The 10,313-nt window shown below is 66.0% G+C and overlaps 1 protein-coding gene across 2 annotated transcripts; it reads right to left on the reverse strand.

Moving 5' to 3' along the window:
• Window positions 1–567: 567 nt before the first annotated feature.
• On the reverse strand, window positions 568–9,886 carry LCAT (lecithin-cholesterol acyltransferase). 2 transcript variants are annotated; one of them, XM_075008750.1, is made up of 6 exons: window positions 9,683–9,885; window positions 7,789–7,945; window positions 6,096–6,211; window positions 4,719–4,814; window positions 3,207–3,431; window positions 568–1,312 (listed from the first exon to the last, which is right to left on the reverse strand). In XM_075008750.1, the coding sequence occupies exons 1-6, from the start codon at window positions 9,837–9,839 to the stop codon at window positions 669–671; spliced, it is 1,395 nt and encodes a 464-aa protein (XP_074864851.1). In that variant the 5' UTR covers window positions 9,840–9,885; the 3' UTR covers window positions 568–668. The 2 variants fall into 2 exon arrangements, with proteins under 2 accessions (XP_074864851.1, XP_074864852.1); XM_075008751.1 differs by lacking the exon at window positions 3,207–3,431 and having other exon boundaries at window positions 9,683–9,886.
• Window positions 9,887–10,313: the final 427 nt, after the last annotated feature.

Here is a 10,313-nt window from a genome sequence, read left to right on the forward strand (position 1 = left end):
ATTCTTCTGGGTAAGGTGGGAGGTACACACTGACCCGGGGATGTGGCTGCTTCTTTGGGATGGGGCAGACCTGTGTGGCCCTGGTCAGAGTGGCTTTCATAGCCCCTCACCTGTATGAGTGGGGGACAGTTGTGGCCCAGGAGAACAGCAGTGTGCCAGGCAACTACTTGCACTGTTTCAAGCTGACCCTGTTTTAAGCAATTTGCCCTGATTGGTCCCTCTTAGCAATGTCCAGAAAAACCTCCACTACTACACCAGGGGCCAGCCAGCCCTCAGGGCCCCTGCACCTGACGGCACATCCCCCCAGTGGCCTTCACAGCTGGCTGCAGCGTGCAGCAGCCAGAGTCCCGGCCCCTTTAGAATTGCCCCTTCTCTTGCCCGTCTCACCCCCCACGTGGGCCAGCCTGTGCACGTGGGTTGAAACTCTTTGCTGTCCAGCTGCAGCTGGCAGGAGCAGTCCTGGCTGTCAGCTGAGCCCCGGGGCGGCCGCCCAGGAGAGACTCAAGTGCTGCCCAGCCGATCAGCAGAGCGCCCCCAGCCGGCAGCCTGCGTTTCAAAGGGTGGTGCCCATCCACACACACCTTGGTGCACATAAGAAAATTTATTCCGCAGGCTGATGGAAAACACTAGCGGGGACTCTGGTTGGGAGCCAGTCAGTCCCACTGCCGTCAGTTCACTTTGGGTTTCTGAGTGGCCCTCTGGCCAGAGAGGTTCTTCCTGGCTTGTGCTGGCGCCAGGCTAGGTTGGAAGAGGGACTTTTGCCTGTTCCCTCCCTGCTCCTCTGCACTGGCCTGGGTGCCACCTAGCAGGATCTCGTTGATGTAGCTCAGTGTTTGGTTGCTGAAAACCATACTGAGATGGTCCACTCCCGGCAGCTCCAGGACATGCACTGGCTGCGTCTGCTGCTTGACCCATCGGCTGCAGAGCTTCATGCTGTGTGTGCTGACGGTGTCGTCCCCGTCCCCGTAGATCATGTCCACGGGGTCCTCGTAGGGGAAGCGGTCGTCATAGATGTAGGTCTCCACGGTGGGGAAGCCCGTGCCATAGAGGCAGTGGGTCTCCACCCCGGGCGGAGGCAGCCCCTTGAGCAGGTCCTTGGTGTCGTTCCACATGTACCAGCCATCCTCAAAGTTGACGTCCCGGAAGAAGCGCCAGTAGTCGCGGTAGGTGTAGTTGTAGGAGGGTGTGGAGATGAAGATGTGAGTTTCCGGCCATGCCATCTCGGTGGGGAACATCCAGGGGCTTGTGGTGGCCATGCGCTGCTCCTCTCGCAGCTTGATGTGGGAGACCAGCGGGATGCCGTGGTTATCGCCTGCAGTTCCAACAGCGGCTCGTCAGCAAGGGCGGCACAAGCCCAGCAACGCCCCAGGGATCCCAAGGCAGGCGACAGCCTTGCACGCAGAGATCATGTGCTGCTGCCACGCAGCCACCCGTGTGGGCGGGCCATGGCCGCTGCTCGAGGGGCACACGCAGGCAGGGCAGCAGGCCCTGAGAAAGAGGGGACCAAGGGAAGACTGACCCCTGCCCTGCTCCCTGCAGCGCAGCATTCGGGGGCGGTGTCTGCACCGCCGTTCCCCTTTCGAAAGAGGCCTGCCGAGGAGGGCAATTGACAAGGTAGATCTGCGCCTCGCTGCCGATCTGGCACCTCCTTGGGCCAGTCTCCCTCCGAAAGAAGAGCAGCAGCGTCGACGCGGCTCTTTGGGAAATAAACCCCGCCTGCGAAGGAACCCGCCTGCCTGTCTTGTCGCAGGACGAAGGGTCCCTTCCGAGACGGGGTTTATTTCCCAAAGAGCCGCGTCGATGCTGCTGCTCTTCTTTCCGAAGCAGACTGGGCAAAGGAGGTACCAGATATGCAAATCTACACCGTATTTGCATTTTCTGTTCCCCTCATTTGCATGCCTCTTTCGACAGGGGAATGTGAGTGCAGGCGCAGCCTGGGGCATTGGGCTCAGCGCTAACTCTAACGGGAGCGTGCTCAAGGAATCAGACACGTGTCCAGCAGCTGCCGTCAGGTGTCCCGCTAACTTTGCCCCTGCATGTGCGGAACACGCGGTGGGAGGCTGTGAGCACGCATGTAACTAACTGAGCGGCACTTGAGCGGCTCTCTGCTGCCGGGGAGAGCACCCAAGCGCGCAGCTTACAGGGAACATCGGCGGCCGTCCTTTCTCCCTGTGCACCTCTCCCCGCTTCTGCCAGCCTGACCAGAAGCATGAGGGAGGGGCCAGGGTTTCATGCCATGGGAGCTTGTCAGCTGGTGCTGCCAGATGTCTGACAGCAGAGGAAGGAAAGGCTGCTCAGCCTGTGTTAGCTTTCCGCGTGAGAGAGGGAGACAAAACAGGTCTTTGCCCACGAAAGCTCATGCTCCAAAAAAAATCTGTTAGTCTATAAGGCGCCCCAGGACTGTTTGTTGCTGTTCTGGTCTTATCGTGAGTCTTGCCCTATTTGGGGTGTTTTGGAAAGACCTTGCTCCTGGAGTCCTGTGACTGGTCCTCAGAAAGCCAGCATCCTTTAACCCTGACCCTCGTGGCTGGGGAGCAAGGCCTTGAGCCGCGGCTCTAACAGGCTCACACACCAGCAGGAGAAGGAAAAGCACCCCCAGGCGTTTTTGCAAAACCTCCTGGTTTTCAAGCCACGCCCAGGACTTTCTGAGCGCCCGGCATTTTTATACTTCTGCGGTCGGAGATACCAGGCTAAGTTTCCAGGCTGGCTCTGACGGGGACAGACGGAGGAGTGAGTGGGCTCTGTCTCAGGGCAGGAGAAGGGGCTGGGGTGGGGTGGGGAGGATTAGAGAGGCATTGTGGGGTGTCTGGGAAATAGTCCAGGGGCCCCTGGGCCTTCCACCACACAAGTCACTAGAGCCCTGCCAGAGCAGCCCCGTCTCTCTCCTAGCTGCACCGGTGCCCAGCGAGCTCTTTGCAGCCACACCGGCGTTCCCTCTGGCTTTCACAGCCACACGCAGAACTCACCGCGTGCTGTGCCCCGCGGCACGTGCGGCTGCGCACCGCCGGCTGGGGGCCCCGCTCATCAGCTGGGCGGCCGCCCAAGCGCTCAGCTCACAGGGGACGGTGGAACTCCCCGGGACTGGACTTGTGCTCCCCTGGGGAGCCGATGGAGCCGTCGGCAGCCCCGGCCCAGCCCGAGGTGCTGTGCTGGAGCCCACCCTCCCGGAGAGGAGGCAGGAAGCAGCTGCGGGAGCCGTCACCCACCGGAGGCCAGGACGCGCAGGGACTTGACGGCACCGCCCCAGGGGGCACCGAGGGAGATGAAGCCCGCGATGAAGTGGTCCTTCCAGGCCTGGGGCTGCTGCAGCAGGAAGTAGAGGCTGTGCAGGTTGCCCAGGCTGTGTCCCAGCAGGAAGACCCGTCTCTGGTAGGTGTTGTGCATCTCCTCAACCAGCGCCTTCAGGTTCTGGAAATACTCCTGCTGCTGGCCTGGGGGGCGGGGGCGGGGCGGGCGGGCGCTCAGCAGCCAGCACAGAGAGCTACACGGGAGCCCCCCCACCCGAGGATGCTGCTGGCCTGGGGGGCGGGGGCGGGCGGGGGCTCAGCAGCCAGCACAGAGAGCTACACGGGAGCCCCCGACCCGAGGATGCTGCTGGCCTGGGGGGGCGGGCGGGGGCGGGCGGGCGCTCAGCAGCCAGCACAGAGAGCTACACGGGAGCCCCCCACCCGAGGATGCTGCTGGCCTGGGGGGCGGGGGCGGGCGCTCAGCAGCCAGCACAGAGAGCTACACGGGAGCCCCCCACCCGAGGATGCTGCTGGCCTGGGGGGCGGGGGCGGGCGGCGCTCAGCAGCCAGCACAGAGAGCTACACGGGAGCCCCCCACCCGAGGATGCTGCTGGCCTGGGGGGGCGGGCGGGGGCGGGCGGCGCTCAGCAGCCAGCACAGAGAGCTACACGGGAGCCCCCCACCCGAGGATGCTGCTGGCCTGGGGGGGCGGGCGGGGCGGGCGGGCGCTCAGCAGCCAGCACAGAGAGCTACACGGGAGCCCCCCACCCGAGGATGCTGCTGGCCTGGGGGGGCGGGGGCGGGGCGGGCGGGCGCTCAGCAGCCAGCACAGAGAGCTACACGGGAGCCCCCCACCCGAGGATGCTGCTGGCCTGGGGGGGCGGGCGGGGGCGGGCGGGCGCTCAGCAGCCAGCACAGAGAGCTACACGGGAGCCCCCCCACCCGAGGATGCTGCTGGCCTGGGGGGGCGGGGGCGGGGCGGGCGGGCGCTCAGCAGCCAGCACAGAGAGCTACACGGGAGCCCCCCCACCCGAGGATGCTGCTGGCCTGGGGGGGCGGGCGGGGGCGGGCGGGCGCTCAGCAGCCAGCACAGAGAGCTACACGGGAGCCCCCCCACCCGAGGATGCTGCTGGCCTGGGGGGGCGGGCGGGGGCGGGCGGGCGCTCAGCAGCCAGCACAGAGAGCTACACGGGAGCCCCCCACCCGAGGGGCAGAGAGGAGGGCACTCAGCCAGGCTGCCCCACGAGAGGGCCCCCCACTCTCACAAGATGATCAGTCCCTGCAGGATTCCCCCCGCCCCGCCTCCATCCCACCAGGCCGATGCTGGCACTGCCCCTCGGTCCTCAAGGATGTCTCTGCCAGGCGGCTGGCCTGGCCTCCGTTGCTCTGGCAGGTGGGGCTCTCCCTGGGCACCGGCCTGCCTGTGTGGAGGCCCTTCCCCTCCCTGGCTGCCTGGGCTAAGATGGGAGCTGGCGCCGGACCTGCACTTACTGGGCCCAATCCTCCAGTCATAGGGGGCCGCCCGTACCGTCTCGTCCCGCACGTAGCCGTTGTTCACCAGGTTCTGCACGAGGGTGTGTAGGTAACCTAGAGAGAGCGAGTGCAAGCGCTGGGCAGACCCCAAGGGGGGAAGGCAGAGAGAGGCGGGAGGGAGGGGGTGGCAGAGAGCTGGGGGGTCCCTGGCCACGCTCCGAAGTCGTGGCTTGTGGTTGAAAAGTGACCTGTAACGCGTGGCTCAGGGCCTCGGCCCACACTGGTCACGCACGGCACTGACCAACGCCGGTAGGAGCCTCGTAGGTGAACTTCACTCTGCGCTCGCTCTGCGCTCTGGGAGCCTTTCAAAGTCAAAGCCGGGCCCACGAGTGCCCCGGGCAGGGGCACGGGAACCCCTGTTCTGGCAGGTCCGGGTCTGAAGGCTGTACAGGCGCCCGGGGCATTGGCTTAGTACAGCCCATCACAGGCCGGTGCCAGTCAGATGCCCCCTTCTTCAGCGGGACCGGCACCGCGGCCCTGACGGATTCTGGCTGAGAGAGCTGTGGGCAGGCTAGAGGCACGCTGGCCGCCTCTGCCAGGAAGCTTGGGGTCCAGGCTGGCCACGTGCTCTTGGCTGGCTTGTGTGACCATCCACGGGAGAACGTGAACCTGGCGGACAGCCCCTCGACGGGGGCTGATGAGGGGAGACAAAGGGCAGGAGCCGGTGCTGGAGAGCAGCCAGTGATGTGATCGGGGCCCTACCAGGCCATGGCAGGAACTTGCTGGTGCCGTTTGCAGCAGAGAAGCACGTTTTGCTTCTCACCTGTCCAGGCTTCACCCTGACACGTGGTGGCACTAAACCCTGGGGTTTTTCTGTACCCTCCTCCTTTGCCTCTCATAGGCACTGTGGGAGTGCGGGGCTGGACAAGCCCCGGCTGTGGACCAGCTCTTTCAAGGAGCAGCAAAATGAATAACCCCTATGGCATTTCAGGAGTGGATGCAGCTGAGCTGGGCTGGGCTGGGCTGGGCTGGTTGCGAGGGTCGCCTGCAGAAAGCAACCGGCTGGTAGAGCCAGGGTGGGACTGCAGATCTCTCTGCTGGCTGTGAGCCACACACAGAGCATCTAACGTACCACCAGTACCAGCCACGGCCCCGAGCTGGCCAGGGGGCGGGGGGAGGCCATGCCAGCGCGCCAGAGCTGGGGCCGACTCGGGGAGGGAGGGGTGGGGGCGTCCTTCGGGGCTGAAATCCCGCCCCAGGCAGAGCGGGGCTGCAGAGCGCCAAGCCCGGGTCAGTTCTGCAGGAGGCCCCAGCCGCAGGGAGCTCCCCAAGGCCACGGAGACCCCTTGCCGTGGACCCAGAAGCGAGGGCTGCGCCCGCACCCCTGCCCCTCACCTGCCAGCTTGCTCTTGTCCAGGTACTCCACAGAGTAGGTCTTGCCAAAGCCGGGCACACGGATTTGCACCCCGGGGGCGTTGGAGACTTTGCGGGTGCTGCGGTTGTACATCACTCTGCAGGGACAAGGCGGGGAGAGGCGGGAGGGCAGGTGCCCCCCACCAGCGCTCAGGGCAGGCCTCTGGGTGGGGGCAGAAATCCAGGCACCCCCCCACCCCCACCATCCTGCACAGGCATTTGGGGTGGGAGCTGTGAATGGGGCTTGTTTCTAAGGCCCAGCGCTCCTCCGGGGGCAGCCCTGAACAAGCGCCGTAGTGCCTGTAAGGGCCTGTCACTCACAGGGTCTGGGGCTGGGCGGGGCGGCAAACAACCCTGGCCCCCTGTTTTACAGGTGCTGCAAGTCAAACTCCTCCGCTACGCTCTCCCCCGCGGCTGCTACCGACGGGCTCACGGCCCTGCCGCAACCAAAGGGACCCTGCCTGAAGCACGGCCTGTTTTCCACTTCCAGCGGCAGCAGCTCTTTTCCCACGGGTCAGTCACAGGACACAGGAACTGGGAGGGACCTCGCGAGGCTGGGGTCCAGCCCCTGCCCACACGGCGGGGCCCAGCACGACCGTCCCCGACAGGTGGGATCGTCTCTCCAGGGATGCAGGTTCCGCAGCCTCCCCAGGCGATTTATTCCAGGGCTTAACCACCTGGACAGTCAGGAAGCTCTTCCTCACGTCTGACCTGAACCTGCCTGGCTGCAGTTTGAGCCTGTTGCTCCTTGTCCTGTCCCCCGAGGCCCAGGAGAACCATTTCTCCCTCCTCCTTGTAACCCTCTCTGAGCTGACTTCCATTTCTGGCCAGGCGCCTACAGAGGGCAGACGATGCCCAGAGCTCTGACGTGGACACGGTGGAGTTGGGGGCGCCTGGCTCACCATTGCCTTGCAAACCCAGAGCTCCAGCTGCACAAGAGTCCCAAGCCAAGACTGGGGGGTTCTGGCTGGCCAGGCACTGCTCTCCCCCGAGTTGTTACTCCGCTTTCCGAGCGCTCCTTTCTAGGCCTCGTCTCGCTCCACAGACCTCCCTGCGCCCCTGCGGGTGCTTGCAGAGCGTCACCGCATCTCGCCGAGGAGCCCCCCACTCCCAGTGAGGTGCACACTGTGCCCTTCCCCAGAGCTTATCCCTCCCGGCTCGGAGGCCTTCTCCCTGGCTCCTGCCTGGCGCGGGCATTCTGGGACGGAGGGGTCGGGGTGGGGAGGCTGCGCCAGGGCCCTGCAGAGGGCAGGAGCAGGCCTGCTGCTCCTTGGGGCACGGTCTCTCCTGTCTCTCACTGTGGCGCTCCTGGGAGCACCAAGCACTGAGCTGAGTCCCCAGGGGCCTCCAGACTCACTCTCCCCCCTTCCCCGTATTTGCACTTCAGCCCCTTCCGAGATGCCACCTGCGTTTGGGGGCTCAGGCCCGGGACCGGGGCCCTGCCCGGGAGGAAGGGCTGCCACAGCCAAGGCAGATACTTGGGGTGCTGAGCCGAGGGGAGGGGGCGGTGCTCACAGGACAGACCCCGATCTTGGCTAAGGAGTCAGAGGTCCTAGGCGCTGGCTACTGGGTCCCCCCAGCCCCGACAGTAGGTGTGCAGGGGGGTGGGACCACCCAATGCCCCCCAGGCCAGGCACAGGGCTCTCCCCATCCCTGGGGGCCGCAGGGGCGGTACCTGGTGTTGTCCATCCAGCAGGCGACGCCCAGGGGCAGGAACATGTGCAGGCTGATCCAGAGGGTGAAGTAGTCCTCGGTTTTGCGGTGGCACATCCAGTTCACCACGTCCGGCTTGTCCAGCTTGGCTTCCAACTGGTTTCCCAGGCACCCAGGCACTGCAGGGCCCCCGGACACAGGAGGCAGCTGGTCAGCCTCCCAGCAGCCCCATGCTCTGGCAACAGGGGCACGGCCAGGAGGGCCCGTCCCTGGCTCCCGTAAACCCCCAGCTGAGCATCCGAGCCAATGTCCCGTCAGCTGAGCGCTGGGGCAGCTGCCCAGGGAGAGTCAGGTGCTGCCCAGCTGATTGGCACAGCCCCCGCAGCCGGCAGCCTGTGGCGAGGGGGGGTGCACATCCACACACACCTCAGTGCACAGAACAAAATTTATTCTGTCCCACGGGGGGAAAAAACGGGGAGCCCCAGTTAGGACTCGTGCAGGGCACGAGTGGCACGACGCTGGCAGGGTGCGGCTCCCCCGGCTAATCACCAGCTCCCCGTTCAGCCCGGCAGGCGGAAAGCAGCCTGTGGCGGCTGAAGCCGGGGCCTGGTGGTGGGCATTGACTCAGCCCCGGGGCGATACTGCCAGGGCCTGGTGAGGTTCCCCGCGGCGCTGCCGGGGAAGCGCTCAGCCCTGCGACACGTCACACCAGAACATTAGATAATTATTAAGGAAATGTGTAACTGGGCCTCCAAGGGTTATCGCAGAGCCAAGGGCAGCAGCCCAGGCAGGCTTGCCAGCAGGCCCCTGCAGGAGCTGGGGGCTAAGAACCTCCGGCTCTGCTCCTGAGATGCCGACTGGCCCCAAGGCCCCGATCTGGTGCCTCCAGTACCTGCCCTGCGCTCCCCGCCTGCTCAGGGACTCGGCAGAGCCTCATGGAGAGCACCGACAGGCCTGGGACAGCGACTCATCCGGGGAGGGGACTTAGGGGGCTGGGAGCCCAGGGCTGCCGCCCAACAGGAGCAGGAGGGGCCGAGAGGAGCCCACTGGGGTTACGGGGAGGTGCCAGCCCCCAGCCACGCGCTCTGTTCCCCAGTGCTGCGAAGGGCCAAGGGCAGGGAGCAGGTGGGGGGGCGGGCAAAGGTGAGATGAGTCAGACACCAGGAGGGTTAACAGGAGAGCGGGCACAGGGTTGCAGACAGTGATCGACCAGCGAGGTCGAGGCCAAGCCAGGGCCAGAAGCCGGAGCCCCAGAGGTGACGGTGGTAGCAGGTGGGGAAGGCCTCCCATACCCTGCCGAAATTTTAATTATTAAGTGGGGCACCCCATGACCTGCCCTGCCTGCAGCACACCGGGGCTGGCGGGCATGCACGCTGCGGCTTACTCAGCCAGCTCCCCTGCCTAGCTTCCTGAGGGAGATGGGCTGTACGAGGGGGTTTCAAACTGGGTCAGGGGGCTAGGGTGTGGGAGGGGAGTTGGGGGGTTTGGGGAGGAGGAGGGGTGCAGGGTGGGAGCTCCGGGGGACAGGGTGGGTGCCGGAGGGGGTTCTGGGTTGGGGCAGGAGGTTGGGGTGCACAGCCTCCCGGGTCCCCCAGCACCAAGGGGCAGAGGTAGGGGGCACCGGGCAGCTCCAGGAGAGGCAACGGGTGGGAGGCAGCGCTGTGGCTGAGGCCAAGGGACAGGTGCAAGCGGGTCCCTGGCAGGTGAGAAGGAAAAGCCCCCGGAAGGCCGCCCACACTGGGCCCGGGGCAGAGCCCCACAGCTCCGTGGGCCGCACGCAGCAGAACGAGCCTGCAGAGATCGGTCCTGAGTCTGCCCAGCCAGGCACTTCGGCCCCCAAAGTGTCACTGCCCCCGGCCCTTCCCAGGAGGCCCACAACATGCACCCAGAGCCCCCCGCTCCCGCAGGGGCCTTACCCAGCACCACGGGCGGGGTGCTGTTGGAGTGGGCCGACTCCGGCGTGGTGCTGGGAGGGAAGAGCACGTTGAAGAGCCAGAAGGGAGCCGCAGGCTCCGGGAGCAGCAGCAGCAGCAGCAGCGCCAGCAGCAGAGCCCTGCAGCCTCCGGGTGCCATGGCAGGTCTGGCTCCAGTGCGGCCGAGCAAACAGCTTTTATGCGCTCAGCACTGGCCCGGCTGGGCGGGGTGGGGGGAGACAGCCATGGCGGGGGAGGGAAGAGGCTGCCGGGAAGCCAGCTCCCACCCTCCCGCAGGCCTGGCGCCCAGCCCGGGGCCGCCCAGTGAGCTGGGCAGGGTGGGGAGCACGCGGCAGGCGCAGCCGGTCTCCAGGGGCAGGGCGCTGGGTCAGCGGGCTCGCGCGGGGGCCTCTGGGCAGCGCGCCCCAGAAGCTGAGTGCTGGGGCAGCCGCCTGGCAGAGGCTGGTGCCTCCCCACTGGTTAGCAGAGCACACGCCTCGGTGCACCCAACATTTACTCCACCCGCGGCTGGAAAATTAGAGGGACCCTGCCTCCGCCCCTGGGTCGCACGCCAGGGCCCAGAACTCGCCCCGCACAGCCTAGGCTCAGCGGGGGCTTTTCTGCAACCCAGCAT

This window comes from Carettochelys insculpta, chromosome 14, assembly GCF_033958435.1.
Source record: "Carettochelys insculpta isolate YL-2023 chromosome 14, ASM3395843v1, whole genome shotgun sequence".
Classification (NCBI taxonomy): Eukaryota; Metazoa; Chordata; order Testudines; family Carettochelyidae; genus Carettochelys; species Carettochelys insculpta.